General features: G+C 41.1%; 1 protein-coding gene across 1 annotated transcript in view; it reads left to right on the top strand.

The window, feature by feature from the left end:
* LOC132881981 (macrophage mannose receptor 1-like) overlaps positions 1-22121 on the top strand; it is a 37249-nt gene extending 15128 nt beyond the window's left edge. Inside the window, exons 2-6 of the mRNA XM_060915116.1 lie at positions 9269-9307; positions 9393-9601; positions 18972-19146; positions 19877-20243; positions 20327-22121. Coding sequence (XP_060771099.1) covers positions 9271-9307; positions 9393-9601; positions 18972-19146; positions 19877-20238 — 783 coding nt within the window. The 5' untranslated portion in view covers positions 9269-9270 and the 3' untranslated portion in view covers positions 20239-20243; positions 20327-22121. The remainder of the gene's footprint in view (positions 1-9268; positions 9308-9392; positions 9602-18971; positions 19147-19876; positions 20244-20326) is intronic.
* Positions 22122-22762: the final 641 nt, after the last annotated feature.

Genomic DNA, 22762 nt, shown 5'->3' with positions numbered 1-22762 from the left:
ACATCACCTAGCACTTTTTTTTCTTAACGTGCCAAAGCCTCGGATGAGTATCTAATACTTTTAATAATAATAATATATTTAATAATGTGGTATTAAAATCCCCCCCCCCGCCCACGATATGATCGTCCATCACGATGTTTGCACTGTAAACATCGTCGATGCCAATTAAGGGGACATCGCACAGCCCTATTTCACGCACTCCATCAAGAAAAAAGTTAAACATGATGAACACGGGCATACTGTTTTGAGCATACGATTTTTTAAAAAGAAACTAGCTACATCAAAGTCCTTCAATAAACCCATCCTTTAGCGCAAATGAGCTTAACCTAGTTCAAAGCATGATGCTAGCAGTAGCTGCATAAGGCAAAATCATGTGGGCCTTTCGTCAACAACAAGCCACAGCGGGCAAACATTAATAATCAAGCGTCCTTACCTTAAAACGTTGTCTTGACCACAGAGCTTCTCAAGTATTTCACTTAAATCCACACGGGTTAACTTACAGACAGAGTAAGTATGCTTACAGCAGACAGAGTAAGTATGCTTACTCTGTCTGCTGCCCGAACTGTGAACGTTATAGGCTACAATCTTTTCATCAATTTCTTCAGTAGATGCCGTTTTAGACATTTTATTATCCCCATCGAAATATGCTATTATACTAACAGGATTATAACTCAAATCACACGACACGTATTCAAATCACAACTGATTTATTTTACTGTTGGACAGATCATAGCATATCTAGCCTAGCTGCACATAGCCTAGCTGCTGGTAGGCTGATAACTGATAAGTAGCTGATATTCTGAACAGATTGGTGATCCTTACCTTAAAAAAGTCTGTGACTTTAGGCAACGATTCTATCATTACCTGCATCTCTCTTTTTTTTTCCTTTTATGCGCCCCGCTAACATGTGAACGCTTCATCTTTCAAAGCCTCTAAATTTGTGTCTCTGTGGTCTGCAGTCTTTGGCGCGCTTTCGTGCGTGACGTTCCATTTTGTTCCATTTTATTCTGGTCCAGTTGTGGGTGTTCGTTTCGCGAACCACATCCACCATGTCTCTTACAGCAGGCTACTGTGCGCTCATTTATTTCTAACCTTATTTCTATCCGTACATTAATGTAGGCCCACGATTCCGACAGTTTATTATTTTATTAATATTACAAGGCCCCTGATTGGCTGTGGCCCAGGGGCGTGAGCTCCCCTTAAAGCGCCGGTGCATGTCCGCCATCGTCTGTGTGAGACTCGCGCGCGCGACAACTGTCCTTCCCGTGATTCATTTCCAGAACGCATTTCCCCTTCTCCGTTTTAGCCTTTTTATTATTATTATTATTTTTTTTTTTTTACTCAGTAACGGTTGTGATGTAAAATGTACCGAAGTACACTACTTAAAAGAAAACATAAGTAAAAGTACACTCTTTAAAAATTACTTGAAAAAGTATAAGTACAGTGGGCGGCACGGTGGTGTAGTGGTTAGCGCTGTCGCCTCACAGCAAGAAGGTCCTGGGTTCGAGCCCCGGGGCTGGCGAGGGCCTTTCTGTGTGGAGTTTGCATGTTCTCCCCGTGTCCGCGTGGGTTTCCTCCGGGTGCTCCGGTTTCCCCCACAGTCCAAAGACATGCAGGTTAGGTTAACTGGTGACTCTAAAATTGACCGTAGGTGTGAATGTGAGTGTGAATGGTTGTCTGTGTCTATGTGTCAGCCCTGTGATGACCTGGCGACTTGTCCAGGGTGTACCCCGCCTTTCGCCACTGGTCAGCTGGGATAGGCTCCAGCTTGCTGCGACCCTGTAGAAGGATAAAGCGGCTAGAGATGATGAGATGAGAGATGAGAGATAAGTACACAAAAAAGCTACTCAAGTACAGTAATGCGAGTAATGTAATTCGTTACTTTCCACCTCTGCCTAACAGGACATTGGAAATGGACACTTTCTGGTGAGTAAATACTTTTTATAACAATTCCCTGACTGCTGGTCAACACACTTCTCCCTCATTTGGTTTGTGAGCTCTCTTATCTTTCCCATGTTGATGAATGACTGACTAAGGGAATTTGGTCTCTGTGTCACCTCATATTTGTTCCCCAGTTAATCAGGAAGTCATGAATTACAGCTTGAAAGTTCCTCCACACTCCAATCAACTCAGACACACTGTACAATTTAAATGGAAACATGCTTCAGTTACATTGTATTTACTATAATTTCAAGGGGTGCCAATAATAGTGGTACATGGATTTTTGTTGAAAAATTATTTCTTGAGAGATCTGTTTTTCTCTGAATACATTTATTTCAATTAAAGGTTGGATTGTTCTCATTTTTTCAGTGTGCAATAAAACGACCTCACCAAAAGGTGTTTTTTTTTTCTGACTTTTTTTTTTTAAGTAATCTTGACAAGAGGGGCTAATAATCATGGAGGGCACTGTGTGTGTGTGTGTGTGTGTGTGTGTGTGTGTGTGTGTGTGTGTGTGTGTGTGTGTGTTGTGTGTGTGTGTACACACATTGATCAACCATAACATTTAAAACCACTGACAGGTGAAGTGAATAAGATTTTCATTATCTCATTACAATGACACCTGTCAAGGGGTGGGATATATCGGGCAGCAAGAGAACTGGACCCATTCTTGAAGCAATTCCAAAACAAGCCTCGAAATCACCACTGATGAAGTTGTAAGCACAGGTGTTTATTACCTGCGGGGCATTTCTACCTGTCTCACCTCCGCCGGTGCCAGTGGGCCAGCCACAGGGCTGTCAGCTGTGAGCCACCCTTTGCAGATGTTTCACCCCTTTAAACTCAGAACATCTCTAGGTGGTGGCACAGCAGTAGGGACATCTCCCTACCGCTCCCTGTGGCTGACCCTAAGATCCTTGGTTCCCCCACTTTAGGTCTCTTCTTCTGAGCCAGAAGTTCCCTTTCTCTGCCTCCTCAGCCAGTTCCCTGAGGGCCTTCTTCTGCTTGGACCCAGTGACTCCAAGGGTCTTCAGTAGCTGCTGAATGGATTTTCCAACGAAGCCTCTGCATCTGACTTCAGCGGGGTAGCTGCATACCTTCCACTCTGCTTCTGAACAAGCTCACTGTACTACTTTTTTCTTTCAAAGGCTGCCTCCAACATTTCTTCCCACAGTACTGTGAGTTCTGCCAAGATTACCGTCTTAGCAGAGGTGGACCACAGAACGATGTCTGGCCGTAGGGAAGTAATGACTACTTCGGGAGGGACCTTGAACAGCTAGTCAAGGTCAACCTTCATCTGCCACTCACATCTGTATTTCACAATGGACCACTCCCTCTGGCTGATGTTTCCTGCTTCCACTCCTTGTTTAACGAAACCTATCCATGGTTTGGAGGATGAATGGCTGGCTCTGTTGGATTCGAGCATGCGTTCTATCAACACCTCTGGAGCACTTGGTCATGGCACCATCTGTATTGGCCCTGGGTCAGAGCTGTTTTGCAGCCAGTGAGGATGTGCTGCAAGCTTGGATTTGTGCATCACAAAGGCTGCAGCTGGTTTCTGAGCTATACCAGAGGTGCACATTCTGGGGGCCTGAGAGGGTGTCATAGGTGGACCCGATGAGGAAGCTCAGTCTTGCTTGAGTGATCTTCCACATGTTGGTACACTTTATGACACTGTTGGTAACTGCCTCCCAATTTGTCCACCTTCCTTGCTGACAATGGCTCACAGCTCTGATTCTTAGCTCTTCATCCTCCATTCTGATGACTTCTGGGTTTTTTGGGTTTTTTTGGTATTTTGACCAGTTGTCATTTTCTGCAATTCAATGCTTTGACAATACCTTTGTGTGGAATTTAATGGAAATGTTGTCAGCAGTTTATGTAATAAAACAAAAAATGTTCATGTTCCTCAAACATGTACCTATAAAATAAATAGTAAAACCAGAGAAACTGATAATTTTGCAGTGGTCTCTTAATTTTTTCCATAGAGCTGTGTATTTAAAATCACACACACACACACACACACACACACACACACACACACACACACACTGGTGCTTGAAGGTTTGTGAGCCCTTTAGAATTTTCTATATTTATGCATAAATATGACTGGCAGTGGGGGCATGGTCAAGTGGCGGTCTGTGAATGGAGGGCGGAGTCAGGGAAGGTAAGTGGCAGAATCACTGCACCTGACGGGAATTAACCTGTGTTTTGTGTGTCTTCCCCAGTGACCGCGCCCTATAAGAGGAGAGGGAGAGCAGAGAAAGGGAGCTCTCTCCCCAACCAGAATGCTTGTGTGCGCGCGCGACTGGGAGAGTGCAAAGAAAAAGCTGAAAAGCTAAAATAAGAGTTTCTGAGAACTCAGTTCTGGCCTGCCGTGCTTCTGTGCTCCACCCACCTTAAACCATTCCTACAGTGGTGCCGAAACCCAGGCATTGGAGTACAGAAGAGAACAGCCTCATGGAGTCCTCCCCCTTCAAGGACCTGGTCCATGCCCTCGCCACGGCCCAACAGAGCCAGCACCAGGTGCTGGTCGCCCTCCGGAAGGAGCAGGAACAACGGTTTGAAGCCCTGGTGCTGGCACAGCAGGAAGATTGCCAGGTGTTCCGGCACCTGCTTGTGTCGGCGGGGTCCACCATCACCACTGCCGCAGACCTTCCCCACCTCACCCTAATGAAGATGGGCCCGCATGACAACCCCGGCGCCTTCCTTACGTCGCTGAGGCGAGCGGGTCTCACAGCCAACCCGAAGAAGTGTGCGATTGGGCGGGTGGAAGTACGGTATCTGGGCTTCCACTTGGGCAATGGGCAGGTGCGTCTCCAAATCAATGAGACAGCAGCAATTGCGGCCTGCCCAAGGCCCAAGACGAAAAAGGGGGTGAGACAGTTCCTGGGGCTGGCTGGCTACTATCGTAGGTTTATACCTAATTATTCAGATGTCACCAGCCCGCTGACTGATCTCACTAAAAAAGGGGCACCAGATCCAGTCCAGTGGACGGAGCACTGCCAGCAGGTTTTCTCTGAGGTAAAGGCTGCACTGTGTGGGGGGACACTGTTACACTCCCCTGACTTTTCTCTCCCCTTTGTTTTGCAGACGGATGTGTCGTACAGAGGGCTGGGGCCTGTTCTGTCCCAGGAGGTGGAGGGGGAGGACTGTCCAGTGCTGGACATCAGCTGGAAGCTGTCAGTGTCGAGGGCAGGTACAGCACCATAGAGAAGGAATGCCTCACCATCAAGTGGGTGGTCCTCACCCTCTGCTACTGCCTGCTGGGGCACCCTTTCACCCTCTGTTCGGACCACGTGCCCCTGCAGTGGCTCCACCGCATGAAGGATGCCAATGCGCAGATCACCTGTTGGTATCTGGCACTCCAGCCATTTAAGTTCAAGGTGGTCCACAGGCCGGGGGCGCAGATGGTCATGGCGGATTTCCTCTCCCGTCAAGGGGGGAGTCAGCTGCCGGCTGGATGGCTCCCCAGCCTGAGTCAGGCAGTGGGGGTATGTGGCAGCGGGGGTGTGGTCAAGCGTCGGTCTGTGAATGGAAGGAGTCAGGGAAGGTTAGTGGCAGAATCACTGCATCTGATGGGAATTAACCTGTGTTTGTGTGTCTTCCCCAGTGACTACGCCCTATAAGAGGAGAGGGAGAGCAGAGGAAGGGAGCTCTCTCCCCAACCAGAATGCATGCGTGTGTGTGTGTGTGTGTGCGCGCGCGCGCATGGGCGCATGACTGGGAGAGTGCAAAGAAAAAGCTGAAAAGCTAAAATAAGAGTTTCTGAGAACTCAGTTCTGGCTTACTGTGCTCCTGTGCTCCACCCACCTTAAACCATTCCTACAATGGCCTAAAACGGGCGGCACGGTGGTGTAGTGGTTAGCACCATCACCTCACAGCAAGAAGGTCCTGGGTTCAAGCCCAGCGGCTGACGAGGGCCTTTCTGTGTGGAGTTTGCATGCTCTCCCCATGTCTGTGTGGGTTTCCTCCAGGTGCTTCGGTTTCCCCCACAGTCCAAAGGCATGCAGGTTAGGCTAATTGGTGGCTCTAAATTGACCGTAGGTGTGAGTGTGAATGGTTGTCTGTGTCAGCCATGCGATGACCTGGCAACTTGTCCAGGGTGTACCCCACCTCTCGCCCATAGTCAGCTGGGATAGGCTCCAGCTTGCCCGCGACCCTGTAGAACAGGATAAGCAGCTACAGATGATGGATGGATGGATGGATATGACCTAAAACATCAGATTTTCACACAAGTCCTAAAAGGAGATAAAGAGAAACCAGTTAAACGAATGAGACAAATATATTATACATGGTCATTTATTGAGGAAAATGATCCAATATTACATATCTGTGAGTGGCAAAAGTATGTGAACCTCTAGGATTAGCAGCTAATTTGAAGGTGAAATTAGTCAGGTGTTTTCAATCAATGGGATGACAATCAGACATGAGTGGGCACCTTGTTTTATTTAAAGAACAGGGATCTATCAAAGTCTGATCTTCGCAACACGTGTTTGTGGAAGTGTATCATGGCACAAACAAAGGAGATTTCTGAGGACCTCAGAAAAAGTGTTGTTGATGCTCATCAGGCTGGAAAAAGAGTTTGGAGTCCACCAATCCACAGTCACACAGATTGTATACAAATGGAGGAAATTCAAGACCATTGTTACCCTCCCCAGGAGTGGTCAACCAACAAAGATCACTCCAAGAGCAAGACACGTAATAGTCTGCGAGGTCACAAAGGACCCCAGGGTAACTTCTAAGCAACTGAAAGCCTCTCTCACATTGGCTAATGTTCATGAGTCCACCATCGGGAGGACACTGAACAACAATGGTGTGCATGGCAGGGTTGCAAGGAGAAAGCCACTGCTCTCCAAAAAGAACATTGCTGCTCATCTGCAGTTTGCTAAAGATCATGTGGACAAGCCAGAAGGCTCTTGGAAAAATGTTTTGTGGAGGGATGAGACCAAAATGGAACTTTTTGGTTCAAATGAGAAGCATTATGTTTGGGGAAAGGAAAACACTGCATTCCAGCATAAGAACCTTATCCCATCTGTGAAACATGGTGGTGGTAGTATCATGGTTTGGGCCTGTTTTGCTGCATCTGGGCCAGGATGGGTTGCCATCATTGATGATACAGTGAATTCTGAATTATACCAGCAAATTCTAAAGGAAAATGTCAGGACATCTGTCCATGAACTGAATCTCAAGAGAAGGTGGGTCATGCAGCAAGACAATGACACTAAGCACACAAGTCGTTCTACCAATAAATGGTTAAAGAAGAATAAAGTTAATGATTTGGAATGGCCAAGTCAAAGTCCTGACCTTAATCCAATCGAAATGTTGTGGAAGGACCTGAAGCAGCAGCAGGTAGCCTGCACCTTTTGATCTAAGTAGATGTGGTGGGTCATAAAAGACCAGAACTCTGCTAACGTACTGTGGTGCAAGACCATTCAGTGCTTTAAAGGTCAAGAGTAGTATTTTATAAACAATATGAAATTTGATTGGGAGCCAATGCAGTGTGGATAAGACAGGGGTGATGTGGTCATATTTTCTAGTTCTAGTAAGGACTCTTGCTGCTGCATTTTGAACTAACTGGAGCTTGGTTTTGCACTTATTGGAACATCCAGACAGTAAGGCATTACAATAATCCAACCTGGAAGCAATAAAAGCATGAACTAGTTTTTTGCGTCATGTAGTTATATTAAATTTCTTATCTTGGCAATATTTCTGAGATGAAAAAAAGCTATTCTGGTAATGTTATCGATATGAGTTTCAAATGAAAGACTGGAGTCAATAATCACCCGAGGTCTTTTACTGCTGCACGTGAAGAAACAAAGGCCATCCAGAGTTGCTGTGTAATCAGAAAACCTACATCTAGCTGCATATGGTCCAAGTACAAGAACTTCAGTCTTGTCAGAGTTAAGCAGAAGGAAGTTAATAAGCATCCAGTGTCTAATGTCCTTCACACATTCCTCAATTCTATTAAGTCTGGCTTTGCAGAAACATACAAATGTGTGTCATCAGCATAACAGTGGAAACTAATACCATGTTTACGAATATCACCACCCAGAGGTAACATATAAAAAGAAAAAAGCAGTTGGCCCATGACAGAACCTTGTGGAACACCAAACTTCACCTCCGTGCATATATATAGAAAAATCATCATTTACATCAACAAATTGATCGTGATCAGTTAAATAAAACCTGAGCCAGGAGAGGGCCGTTCCCTTATCTCCCACAACATTTTCTAGTTTATTCAAAAGAATGGAATGATCAATGGTATCAATGGCTGCACTAAGGCCAAGCAATACTAGCAGGGAGACCCGGCCTTGATCAGATGCCAACAGTAGGTCTTTTACTACTTTAACCAAAGCTGTCTCCGTGCTATGATGAGGTCTAAATTCTGACTGATACGTTTCATGGATGTTATTCCTATGCAGATATCAGCATAACTGCTGTGCCACAGCTTTTTCTAGGATCTTGGAGATAAAGGGGAGGTTTGATATTGTCCGATAATTGGACAGCTGACAGGGATCAAGGTCAGGTTTTTTAATCAGGGCTTTGATAACTGCTACCTTAAAAGATTTGGATACACAGCCAATCCTAAGAGAAGAATTTATTATTTTTAGAAGAGGTTTGTTTGCTTCTGGTATTATCTGTTTGAATCGACGTGTAGGTAAGGGATCTAGTACACAAGTTGATTTTGATGCAGAGATTAATGAAAGTAGTTCGATTTCTCTAAAGGGAGTAAAACATTCTAATTGCTGATCTGATAGTTATATTGTTAACTACAGGGTTACTTAAATTGTCTGACCTTAAATTAGTTGTTTGAAACTTTTGTTGGATATTTTCAATTTTGTCATTGAACAAATTCATGAAATCGTTGCTACTACATACTGTGTGTGTGTGTGTGTGTGTGTGTGTCTGTCTGTCTGTCTGTCTGTCTGTCTGTCTCTGATGGTCTTTTTCCTAGTTAATTTTGCGACAGTATTAAATAGGAATCTATGATTATTTTTGTTATCCACTATTAGGGAGGAGAGAGATGTTGCTCTAGCAGCACTAAGAGCTTTTCTATACTTCAGGAAGCTCTCCTTCCATGCTCATTTGAACACTACCAATTTTGTTTGACACCATCTACGTTCTAAATTTTGAGCGGTCCGTTTTAAAGTGCGAGTGTCATCGTTATATCCGGGTGATAATTTTTTCTTTCTAATAATTTTTATTTTAAGTAGAGCTACATTAGTGTGTATGTGTAGTGTGTATGCTGTTATTTATTGTTTTAGGAATTGTACTAATATTGAATTCTGGATAAGTTTTTTGTTTGTTTGTTTGTTTGTTTGTTTCTCCTCAGTTATGGGTTCAGCAGTGTGCTTCATTCTGCTTTTCTCTGGTCAGTTTAAGTTTTCCTTAACATCTGAAAACTCGTTCCTGTTTCTGTATCGTACTACTCAGCTCATGATTGATTCTTATCACAGCAGGACTGTGGGCTCAGGCTTTATGTGCCTCTCGTCAGTTTTATAAAGTAGATGAAGAAAAGACCTGGACCGATGCTCAGAAATATTGCAGAGAGAATTACACTGATCTCGCCACCATCGAGAATGAAGAAGAAATGGATGCTGTAAAGGCCGTTCTTAATGGGAGCGGAGACAACTTCTGGATTGGACTGAGGCAGGTCAATGACGCTGTAAGCATTTTCATTGTTACTTATTTTAATTGTAATAATTTAAACACTATGGATATTGCTGTTTTTACCTTTAAGAAACTTTACAAAATTTTGACGAATCAACCAGCACTATACTCCATAAAAGCACCAGCAGACGTGTATCTGTAAGACAGCTGATTAATCTATCAAATGTGTTGAATATATTGTACAGATCCCTATATTTCTATTTTGGGTTTATGCTTGAGAAAACAACTTTACTGAACATTTCAAACTAGAACTACAGTAGGCCTTATATTAAACATGTACAGTGGTGCTTGAAAGTTTGTGACCCCTTTAGAATTTTCTATATTTCTGCATAAATGTGACTTAAAACATCAGATTTTCACACAAGTCCTAAAAGTAGATAAAGAGAACCCAGTTAAACAAATGAAACAAAATATTATGCTCCGTCATTTATTTATTGAGGAAAATGATCTAATATTACACATCTGTGAATGGCAAAAGTATGTGAACCTCTAGGATTAGCAGTTAATTTGAAGGTGAAATTAGAATCAGATGTTCTTAATTAATGGGTTGACAATCAGGTGTGAGTGGACACCCTGTTTTATTTAAAGAACAGGGATCTATCAAAGTCTGATCTTCCCAACACATGTTTGTGGAAGTGTATCATGGCATGAACAAAGGAGATTTCTGAGGACCTCAGAAAAAGCATTGTTGATTCTCATTAGCCTGGAAAAGGTTACAAAACCATCTCTAAAGAGTTTGGACTCCACCAATCCACAGTCACAGATTGTGTACAAATGGAGGAAATTCAAGACCATTGTTACCCTCCCCAGGAGTGGTCGACCAACAAAGATCACTCCAAGAGCAAGGCGTGTAATAGTCGGTGAGGTCACAAAGGACCCCGGGCTGGGCTCACACTAGCCGCTCGCACGTCCGCAAACTGCAAAGTTTTATTCCAATTTGCGAAAAGAAAATCATCTGTATTCGCATTTTATGCGAAAGTCATTTAAAGTTTAAGCAAAATCCATCAAACAATTGTGATTCCTCAAGATAAACAGTACCTTTCATGTCCATCTTCGATATTTTGATTTATAACCAACGCCCCTGAGTTTCGAAGCTTCTTATTGGTTGACCGCAAATTACATCTTCCAATAGCATCAGACCTTACATATAAAACTAGAGCCAACAATTCCCCTGTGGGAAATTGTGAGAGTGATGCAGTGTGCGTAGCAGTCACTATTGCAGGAGCTGAGCTGTACTGTGTGAATGTATGATTTGCCCTGAAGCTTCAAGCCTGTGTCTCTCTGAGAGGGAGCAGCCCCTCCCTCCTGTGTGTGTGAGAGAGAGCGAGCAGCCCCTCCCCCACCCGCGCGCTGAGCACAGAGACAGAGTCACACAGAAAGCGAAGGATTGTCTCAGAGCGCTCCCTCCAAACAACGGGGATTTACATGAAAACGGAAGGAGATATTCACAAAATTCTTTCACATTGAGTGCCACAAGGCTCTCCTGAACACATTGATGTAATTTTCTTGTCTGGTGTAAAAAAATTAGGACAATAGAGCGAGTTAAAAACGAGTGACTTTTCTGATTTTGCAGTAAAAGCGCTGCCACGTTTATAATGGGAGTGTATGGGGCAGCGCGCCTGTCCTCTCCTTACTTTCAGGCTTCTCATTCAAAAACTGTAAATCATATTGTTCAGGTAGACACATTGTGTGAATCAGGACAAGTGTGACTACTACTTTTGAGAAAATTGTGTGTAGAGTGAAAAATGTGGCTGAAAACACAGTTTAAATGAGAAAGTTTGAGCTTTTTTTTCAAGCTGCCTACACTCTAAATTCCTGAGCTCCACTGGTGTGTAACGCAATAGACACCCATTATAAAGTCTGAATTTATCCAGATTTGCTCATGGTGTTTGAGGTGGGACTGATCCAAAAGTATAGAACCTAGCAAAAAACTTGAAAGCCAGATCCACAGAGGAGAAGTTTGTCCACGTTTTAAAGTTTGAATCATGTCTCTAGGTGAAACCATGCCAGAGCAGTGGATGTTTGAAAACATTGGAAAAGTGCGTTGCTTTTCAATTAATTCCATAGAAATGAATGGGAAATTTTGGGTGATTTTTTTTTCACGACTATGTCGCGAAAAAATCACAGAATGATGAACAAAGTAATAGCACACCGAGTCCGACCGAGCCGCATGTTTTGATATATTGCTTGTCTGTGTGCGATGTACGGTTATTGGGTTATTACGAATCAAAAGTTGTACGGAAGATGAAAAATTCCTAGGTACTCCTTCTCTAATAATAAGAAGAAACACACAGAAGAACAATAGTTATGCGTGCCTAGGCACTGCATCACTAATGATCAATTTCCGAGTTGCGCTGATAATGTCGGCAATTCTCGCTCATTCATACATGTCAACCCCTTTGGGCATCCACCTGTAGTATCAGAGGAAGAAATCCATAAAATCAACATAAAATCCTTATAGCCTTCGAATCGCACCAAACTTTTATTTTGATGTACATTTGTACAATACATATTTACTGCTATCCTATTGTTCATAGGGTAGGCTGCTCCCACTCCAAAGGAAAATACTTTTTACAGACTCAGGGAAAACACTCAAACTCCACTGTCTGTGCACTGTCAGTCAAAGTGTAGGCTGCTCCCATTTCAATGGGATACTTTTCACAGAGACCATTTTTGTCCACAGTCAACTTTTCATATAGCCAGAGAAAGCACTCAAACTTCACCGTTTTTGTCTGTGGGGGTGATGTCACAACAGAAGTCTGTGTTCAGTTTGCATTGCAGTAGTGCAGTAAGGGTGTCTGTGCCCAGGTTTTTTCTGCAGTCAGTGTGGATTTTCCTGACCTGTGAGAATACCCTCTCACAGTCAGCATTGCTGTGAGGTAGACACAGCAATGCCTCCATAGTTTTTCTCAGGTTTGGAAATCTCTCCTGTCCCATGGGTGTAACCATCTTCAGGATGGAGCGCCACACCACATCAATCCTGATGGGCTTCTCATCTGCATCCAGGAGCTTTATACCTGTATCCTCCAGGAGCTGGTATTCCTCAAACTCCTCTTTGAGTTCCTCCTGGTTCACCAAGGGAGTGAACTTGTTGGCAAGGGAGACAACTGCAAAAGTAAATAACAATAGTGATGCGTGCTGTGCACTGCATCACTAATGAAACATGTTATTGGGTATTTGCAAATCTGTACAAAAAAAGCATAAAACTTGTATGTTTAATGCTAGCCTGCTCATATCAAAATACCACTGTAGAAGGTGTAACATGCTATTCTAACAGCAAATTTTCTAATTAATCAGCAATAAAAATGTACTCAAAATTGTATCATGTGGTTTCCTCTTTTTTGTACTTCAGTTAAAAAGATGGACAGTGCTTACTCTTGGTGTAATCCAGGTCTTCTTCTGCTCTTATTCCACTTGTTGGTTGATCATCGGTCTTAGGCTTTGCAAACATCGTCATTTGCGGCTGATTCTGTTTCTGGTGCAAATTTCGCTGATGTAGTTTGGACCTCATGTGTTCCCTCACGTCGTAAACTCCAGACGCTGCAACTTTTATATCTCGCACACAAACTGTGCAGTGCGCGTACTCCTCATTTTTCGCCTGAACAATGACACCATTAAATGTCTCCTTCCATTCAGGAAGATACCGCCCGCCGTATCTCATTTTCTTTCTCGGTGTTCCCATTCTTTCACTCAGCAGACGCTATTCAAAATCTCTCAGGTGTAAACAATGTCGCTCTGCACAATCAGAAAATCGTTCGAACAATGACCGTTTGGTGCATTTAAATGCAGATCATGCGCATGACCAGAATGAGTGAAGTCTTGCAGTCGCAATACTGCACGAGACTTGAGGAATAAACATCCGGTTTCACATAGTCTGGGTTATCTGCCCCTGCACACACGCTGTTTTGTCTATAAATCGAGCTTTTGTATGTTTTTGCGACGATCAGCTGACGATGTAAGATACACAAAATAAATTTAGGTCAGAAAATACTGAAAATCTGTAAGACTTTGTTTATACGCCCATATGCCCTTGAAATGAGCTAAAATCCGTATAATTTCTGGACAATCCGTACAGATTGACATGTATGCTCATTAGTGAACAAGATTATAGCGAGGTTTGTTTAAAATAAATTATCCAACTTTACGTACGACTAAAACATCTAAAAAGTGAGAACATATTAGAATATTCTGTTAGCTTTCTCAGTTAGGGATAAAAACACGATATAACCATTCTAAAGACATATTTTCTACATAATATCAACCCTGACAGAACTTTGGAAGAACTCACAGATGAACCAGGATATATCGACCAAGCGTACCTTGTTTTCAGAGCGTTTTGATGCACATGGTTCAAAGTTTTGACTGCAAGTGTTTCATTTGAGAAATTAATGGTGAATATCATTATATTTGGGTTATGAGATTAATTTATAAGAAACAACCATTGATTTTAACTCCCTGAACTCCCTTCATCCTACCCATAAAGACACCCCCCCCCCCCAAACACACACACACACACACACCAGAGCCCTGCACTCCCGCGGGAGTCCCGCGGGACTCGCGGGACCCGCCGCAAAGCAGTGCGGCGCGGGACAAATTTTGAAAGCTCATTGCGGGCGCGGGCGGGACCGGAAGTGCACATATGCGCGCGCGGGCGGGAGCGGGAGTGCACATATGCAGCGCGGGCAGGAGCGGTGATGAGCTGCAGTCCCGCTAACTAAAAACGTGTTTGAAATAAAATTTATAAATTATTAATTTATGTCTATCATATATAATTTGTGCTGGATATTTTATTTGGCATTAATAAAAACATTTTAAGATGCCTAAATTTGCAGAGAGAGTCAGATTGCCAGATTGAGTGAGGAATGGCATCTTAAATTTGCCATTGATCACCCTAACGGGAAATCCTTTGATCACTCTAATGACTCGCAGTTCACACCCAGCCTCCAGTGACCCACACTAACATGATGCCTCAATGACACCTTAGATGAGCTGGTCATCAGAATTATGATTCTGATTCTGATCCAGGAGAGGATAAATATCTCTCGTTCGTTTCTCGATTCTTTTCCTCTTCCGTGTTTGAGATCTCCGATCATGGCAGAAGAGCAGAGCTCCTTTACTGAATCTCACAGTGCTTCAAAAGTAAGTGCTGCTTTAAAAAGAGGTACATTTACCGTTAAAAAGTCAAGAGTCCTGAAATCGGACATTTGGAAGTCGTTCTCACTCGTGTACGACGTGGCTGGAAATCAGCTGCCCTTTGCTTGCTGTGATAAGTAGGCTGTGTTTTGTTATAACATTTATATATGCAACTGGGTTAGCCTAATGTTTTGTATGGCTGAACAATAAATATACCAAATTTCCACTCGGAATTACGTGCTCGCCTTTCTTTTATTTATTATTATTATTATTATTATTATTAGTGCTGTAAAAAATGTTGCGTTATTATCGCGTTAACTTGACTCAATTTTAACGGCGATAATTTTTTTTATCGCGAGATTAACGCTCTGTGACATGATGTAGGTTTTTCATAAGCTTTTGAAACTAGTAGAGATGGGATTTATGGCTCTTTGATGGGATCCGCATCTTTGTGATCCGTTCTTTGAAAAGAGCCGTTCAAAAGACTGGCTCATTTGGCTCTTTTTAAATATTTATTCAGTTTTAAGAAGACAGCGTCTGTAAACTCAATGCTATCCCAGAAATCCTTCCTGTAATATGCAAATTTGGCCACCTCTGATTGGACAGCGCGACGCATCAACAGGTAGAAAAAGTGTAAAAGTACGAAATGTGTTTTTTGTGGGAGCGGGACTGAAAATCATAATTCTTTGCGGGCGCGGGCGGGAGCGTGACTGCACAATGCGGGCGCGGGCGGGAGCGGGACTGAAAAATCCGACCCGCGCAGACCTCTAACACACACACACATCTCAATCATGAATGAACACACACACACACACACAATCCCAATTATATACACAGTCCCAACCCCACACATACACACATCTCAATAATGAAAACACACACACACACACACACACACACGAGGCAATACCAGTGGTTGAGATATTAAAATAGAATTTTGAAAAAAATAAAATTAATATTAGCAAGCCCAGCCACTGATGTTGGCCAGGTCCGACACTGATGTTGGCCAGGCCAACTTGGCCAGTTCAAATTTATACATGACCTTGGGTTACCATGGACCTCTAAATGGCCTCTAACTCCCAAACCATGGCAGATGAAGCTTAAGTTTGTATGAGCAGTTAATATGAAATCAGCATTTTCCTGAACATAGCATACATGACCTCGGGGGACCTTGAAAGGTCAGACTCGAGGTCGCTCAACTTGAATTGCCTATAACTCCCAAACCGTGGCAGATAGAGCTCAAATTTGTATAGGCCACTAATATAAAGTGATATATCACCTTTCCATTGAACATAGTTTATATGACTCTGTAAGGTCATATAAACTATAACATATCTTGCTAAAAAAATTACTTTGCTAAAAAGAAAATTGTGCTTTTAGCATTTCTTGCTAAGCGAAATTGCAAATTGCTAAAGAAAAATTTGAGTCTTTAGCACTTTTCGCTAAAACAATTTGGGTCCTAGAGTGAGCACAGCCAGGGTAACTTCTAAGCAACTGAAGGCCTCTCTCACATTGTCTAATGTTAATGTTCATGAGTCTACCATCAAGAGAACACTGAACAACAATGGTGTGCATGGCAGGGTTGCAAGGAGAAAGACACTGCTCTCCAAAAAGAACATTGCTGCTCGTCTGCAGTTTGCTAAAGATCATGTGGACAAGCCAGAAGGCTATTGGAAAAATGTTTTGTGAATTGATGAGACCAAAATAGAAGTTTTGGTTCGAATGAGAAGCGTTATGTTTGGAGAAAGGAAAACACTGCATTCCAGCATAAGAACCTTAGCCCATCTGTGAAACATGGTGGTGGTAGTATCATGGTTTGGACCTGTTTTGCTGCATCTGGGCCAGGACAGCTTGATGGAATAATGAATTCTGAATTATACCAGCAAATTCTAAAAGAAAATGTCAGGACATCTGTCCATGAACTGAATCTCAAGAGAAGGTGGGTCATGCAGCAAATGCTTAGTTGCAGTTATTGCTGCACAAGGGGGTCACATGAGATACTGAAAGCAAAGGTTCACATACTTTGCCAGTCACAGATATGTAATATTGGATCATTTTCCTCAATAAATAAATGACCAAGTATAATATTTTTGTCTCATTTGTTTAACTGGGTTCTCTTTATCTACTTTGCAAGACAACGACCCTAAGCACACAAGTCATTCTACCAAAGAATGGTTAAAGAAGAATAAAGTTAATGTTTTGGAATGGCCAAGTCAAAGTCCTGACCTTAATCCAATTGAAATGTTGTTGAAGGACCTGAAGCGAGCAGTTCATGTGAGGAAACCCACCAACATCCCAGATTTGAAGCTGTTCTTTACAGAGGAATGGGCTAAAATTCCTCCAAGCCGGTGTGCAGGACTGATCAACAGTTACCGGGACTTGTGTGAAAATCTGATGATATTTTAGGTCATATTTATGCAGAAATATAGAAAATTCTCAAGGGTTCACAAACTTTCAAGCACCACTGTATGTATATACTGAATTACAGACCGTTTTACTTATTTGATATTCTTTCAAGAACTTTCTAAGTTTTCAGATTAAGAGTTTCTGGTAGGCATATCAGACGCTTGCTGGCCGTGCTGTGAAAATTGTCCACAGAGACGCTCAAAGTTTCCAAATCCGTCATTGCTTAAGTCTTGAATATTTTCTATTGTGAATAGTATCATTAAAAAGCTTATAATCTCTGCTTTCAAAGGAAATGTATCTGGTTAAGATCTGTTCATTACTTTGGGAGTAACGGCAGGTTGAATTCGGTACAACAGAGTAAAAACTCTGCTCACGGTATGTCGGGAAACTGCCGGTGCTTTTTGAGTCATGGGAAAGCGGTCAGGTTCTCTCACTCTCTTCTGATAGGTTTCCCACTGGATTACTCATGAATATCAATCCAGATAACTTTTATCGGGATGTTCTCTTGCTCTCACTGTTTCTGATGAAGGATTCAGCAAAATTTTCCGTCTGCTAGTTTTGATGTGTGATGATTCATGGGAGACTTTGAAGTGAGTTTTCATAGGTTTACCTACTTGTTTTTCAAATCAAACCGACTCATGTCGATAAATAACTATTTTAGAATCTAACTAGTTGTTCTGATGAAAAATATTGAGATCTTAGTGGTTGGAAAGAGATTTTAAAAAACCAGAAGTCAAGCGCGAGCATCAATTTCAGTTCAGTTAATGTGAATTGTTTATTGGATGTGGCTCACACAGTTTTTTCGAGGTTCGCCTTGAAAGCTGTGAATATTAATCAAAATCATAATTTATATTCTTTCATACAAACACTAGTAGGCCCTACTTTTGAGAAATACAAAGGCCTACAGAGCACAAAGAGGGGATTAAAAATATTTCATTACTTTTTTACTGAGTGTGCTAATTTAATGTTTTTACCTAATTAGCATCATTAATACTAATTAAATACTAATTTGCATCATTTGTTTTTACTATTTTTTCAAACTTTGTATTCAGTATACAGTCATCTATGTTCCTGCCAATTTCTATGTAAATATCTTGAATAATAGAAAAGTTATGAAGAAAAAACATTTGATCTCATTGGTTATGAGGCCCATTTTGGACCATGTGATCCTCATACAGAATATTACGGCAGGTTTCTAAAACTTAAGCCATTTTTTCGAGTCAAGTTTGTTTGTATTGCGCTTTTAACAATAGACATTGTCCCAAAGCAGCTTTACAGAATCTGAATGACCCAAGACATGAGCCAATTTTATCCCTAATCTATCCCCAATGAGCAAGCTCGTGGTGACGGTGGCAAGGAAAAACTCCCCCAGACGACACGAGGAAGAAATCTCGAGAGGAACCAGACCCAAAAGGGAACCCGTCCTCACCAGAACAACAGACATGACTATAACATTAACAGTTTTAACATGAAGTCAGTTTCGTTGATAAGTCTTCATTAATTAATTTTTCAATCTTTGATTTGTAATATCTCAAGAACGCATAAACATACTTTAATTCTGTAAAAAAAGTATTTTGTTCTGCATTCAATTCTGATTTCAATGAGACCAGTTTCAAGCAATTTGGATTGAATTAGATTTTTCACCTGATTTGCCAAAATAAATGCACTTCTGATAGATATAAAAAAATTATTATTAGCTGAATCACTATTCACTGGAAAAATATCTATTTGAAATCATTTAAACAAAACCATATGTTTATTACTTTAAAACTGTTTGTGACTCATGAGTAATATTTAACTTTTTTCTGTACTCCACGATTGTTTAGAAGAATCGGACTTTTGTCTGGTCAGATAATACTACATCTTCATTCACATACTGGAGTGACAAGGAGCCAAACAACGAAGGGACTAATAACTGTGTGGAAGTCAATGGAACAACCGAAAATAAGACATGGAATGATTCAGGCTGCAGCCACACTATCTCTTTTGTCTGCTATAAAAGTGAGTAATGAAACAGAACATTTTAATAGATTTGCTGCACAGGTTTAATTAACTCTCTTTCACACCCAAAAACTGCACTCGAGATCAGACAGACAACTCATGTACATCATTTTACAAGCAGCTAAATACATTTTTATGCACTATGTTTTTATGATTATTTATTTCAATCTTTCCTTTCAACCATTTTTTAAAATTTCTTTTGTTGTGATTTACACTCATGCTCTTCCTTTTACAAAGTATTTTACATGGTTTATTCTGTTATTTGTATTTATGATTTTTTTTAATATTTAAATTTATGGTACTTACTTTGAGACTGTTATTCAGAGCAATTTACAGAAAAGCTTATTAGTCTCCATTTTATTATAGTTGTTTTCACAACACAAATGATGTCCATGTTTGGTTCTTATGATCACTTTTATTGTATTTTCTTGTGAAGCACTTTAATCTGCACTTGATGTATGAATGGTTTGAAACAAATAAAATTTTTTAAATAATATTTTTATTTAAAAAATTATATCATCAGTATTTTCACATTGATACAAAATCTGAATTTGAAAGAAAAATAAATAAGATGGATAGAAATTTAAAGAAGAATGAAAACACCTACAGATAAAAAAGACACTATAAAAATGCTAGATGTATAATATTTGTAATATTGGAAACCCATAAATATTTAACTATCCCAAATTATTATTATTATTATTATTACATCTTTCCTTTCTCATTACAGGACGAACTCCACTCACTGTGATTTCTGAGAACAAGACGTGGCGAGAAGCCCTGAGGTACTGCAGACAGTATCATTTGGACCTGGCTTCTATTGACTCGAAGGAAATGCAGAAGTGGGTAGAAGTGGTCACTACAAATGCCTCCAGTAACATGTGGATTGGCCTGCGTCACACCTGCGCTCTGGGCTTCTGGTACTGGGTGACTGGAGAGATGATCTGCTACCAAAACTGGGCTCCAGGTAACGGAACCGGAGTGGAAGACTGTAGTGGTGTTGAGAGAACCGGAGCGCTGCTGTCTGAGAGTAAGAAGTGGGTCAGCCTGCCACAGACTGCCACACTCCCCTTCATCTGTACCTACTTCTAGTGGAGGTCAGCGATCTATACATTTATCACGACTTACAATCAATCATTCACAGAGAAATAAAACTGATTCAAGTCCTTTTTTTTTATAGGCTACTAGAAGTGGAGGCATGAAATTCAGCTGGATCCTTATAATTCAGGGCCAGACATTTCTTTCTCAACATGATTTTACTCCATTTTTTTGTGTGACATGCAAGTACAACAATTAATGTAAGAATTTTAGTACATCATTGGGTTTCTTGATGGTGTTGGTTAAACTTTCACTTCCAAACTAGCTCTGAGTAGCTTTACTGTTAGCTCCTGTTTAAAATTAGAATATGTGAGACTTTCCTTTTGTTCACGTTTTATTATCAGTAGTATATAGTTTTGCTATTTTATGTATCATTAATTAATATTTTTGATTTGCAGTGATGGGGTGTAGCCAATGACATGTAGCAATGTTACTAACTTGACTACATTTTTAACAGCATGGCAGTAGATGAGCTGATTTCCAAACAGCATAGTTTTTCCAGGAACAAGCTGCTTTTTCCATGTCATGTTATGTAATGTAACTCTAACTAGCTCACTATTTCCAAAAATGAATCAAGAGTCATGGAGTGATTCCTATCTACATCTATTTTTAGTTGAAGTTGAGTAACACTACCTGTTAACTAAAGGTGGCTTACACATAGAAAATCTATTTATAGAAAATCTCATGTAAAGCAGGTATATTTTATTTTGTGCAAAAGTATTGGTTGCATCATAAATAAAAAATGTCAGCTGATTTTCCTCAGGTTGATAATCTACTTCAGTTGCAACTAGCTACTTGTTCAAAACATTAGTTTATCTGTTTCTTAGTTAGTCAATAAGCAACAAGTAGACTGTAAAGTTACTACAGCAATGTAGCTTGCCTGGTACTGTTGGTTTGGAAATTGCTGTTCTTCTGCTAAGCCTTGTCAAATAAATAAATGTACTGGATACCCTGCACATGGTTTTTCTACATTTTCCACCCCACTTTTATAGGGACATGTTCTTGATTCTCAGATCCCTGTTCTTCACAGGAGTGGAACCCAATGTGCTCTTCTGCTATTGCATGCTGAGATGCTTTTCTGCTCACCATGGTTATAAAGAGTGATTATATGACTTACTAGATCCTTCCTGGCCAAAAGGCTCGAACCAATCTGTCCATTTTCCTCTGACTTCTTTTATCAACAAGGTGTTTCTTTCCACCCACAGAACTGTTGCTCACTCAATGTTTTTTGTGTTGAGACTGTTGTGTGTGAAAACAAACCCCAGGAGATCAGCAGTTTCTGAAATACTCAAACCTTCATGCTCCATCTGGCTCAAACCAACACCCATGCCACAGTGAAAGAAAGTCGTACTTTGAGATCAGTGTTTCCCATTCTGATGTTTGAACAGTGTGAACATTTACTGAAACTTGATTTGCAACTGCATTATTTTATGCATCAAGGGATTGGCTGATTAGAGAACTGCATCAAACAGCAGCTGGATGTATTGGTGTTCCTAATTCTAGTGGTCGGTGAGTGTATCTTTAACACTCATAGTCTATGTAGATCTATCCTTGACTGAATAATTCCTGATTGACCTACTGATCACATTTTACATCCGAAACTGGCTTTGGGAAATACCATTACCATGTACCTGGTCAGCAACAATAAAGTTGGTGGCACATAAATTGACGTTGACGTGAAAGCCTGGACCTGGGGTTACCCAATAGAACATTGCCTAGAGCATCACACTCCTTCTATTAGCTTATCTTCCCAGCTTGGTGCCATCACAGGACACACCCAGCTGTCTAGCAATAGCAATTTAGCTGTCATCAAAGTCACTCAGATCTTCACACCTGCCCATTTCACCTGCATCCAACACAGGAATCAACTGTTTGCTGATCGCCTAATACAACCCCGATTCCAAAAAAGTTGGGACAAAGTACAAATTGTAAATAAAAACAGAATGCAATGATGTGGAAGTTTCAAAATTCCATATTTTATTCAGAATAGAACATAGATGGCATATCAATTGATTGATTTGCTTTATTCCGAACAGTAAAGATATAAAAAATAATAATAATAAAAAAAAAATGCAATCATCAAAACATCGTCATAAACAAACAGAATAGCATAGCCACAAGGCAATAACATAATAATGTTCGGAAAGGATTAGGAAGAAGTAAATAACTTATCAAATCCTAACCCTCTATACCACCATTAATCAAATGTCACTTTCCACCATAATAAACTATATATACACAAAAGAAAGCAAAATCAACAACAAAAAAAACCATACCAACAGAAAGGCCCCCATCAGCCAGGGGGGCTCGAACCCAGAACCTTCTTGCTGCTCGGCGACAGTGCTAACCACTACACCACCATGCTGCCCACATTTTGAATATGACTAGTATTTTTATGTCCTTATGTGAAACATCCAGTAGGTGGCAATATTACACGGTTACTTTCCTAGCCTGGAACAACAGAACTGCAATAGCTTATGCCGCTTTTCCACTACAAACGCGGCTGAGCCGTGCCGTG

This window comes from Neoarius graeffei, chromosome 1 (genome assembly GCF_027579695.1).
Source record: "Neoarius graeffei isolate fNeoGra1 chromosome 1, fNeoGra1.pri, whole genome shotgun sequence".
Taxonomy (NCBI): domain Eukaryota; kingdom Metazoa; phylum Chordata; class Actinopteri; order Siluriformes; family Ariidae; genus Neoarius; species Neoarius graeffei.
The sequence above is the reverse complement of the archived record's forward strand: the minus strand, read 5'-3'. Positions and strand labels throughout refer to the sequence as shown.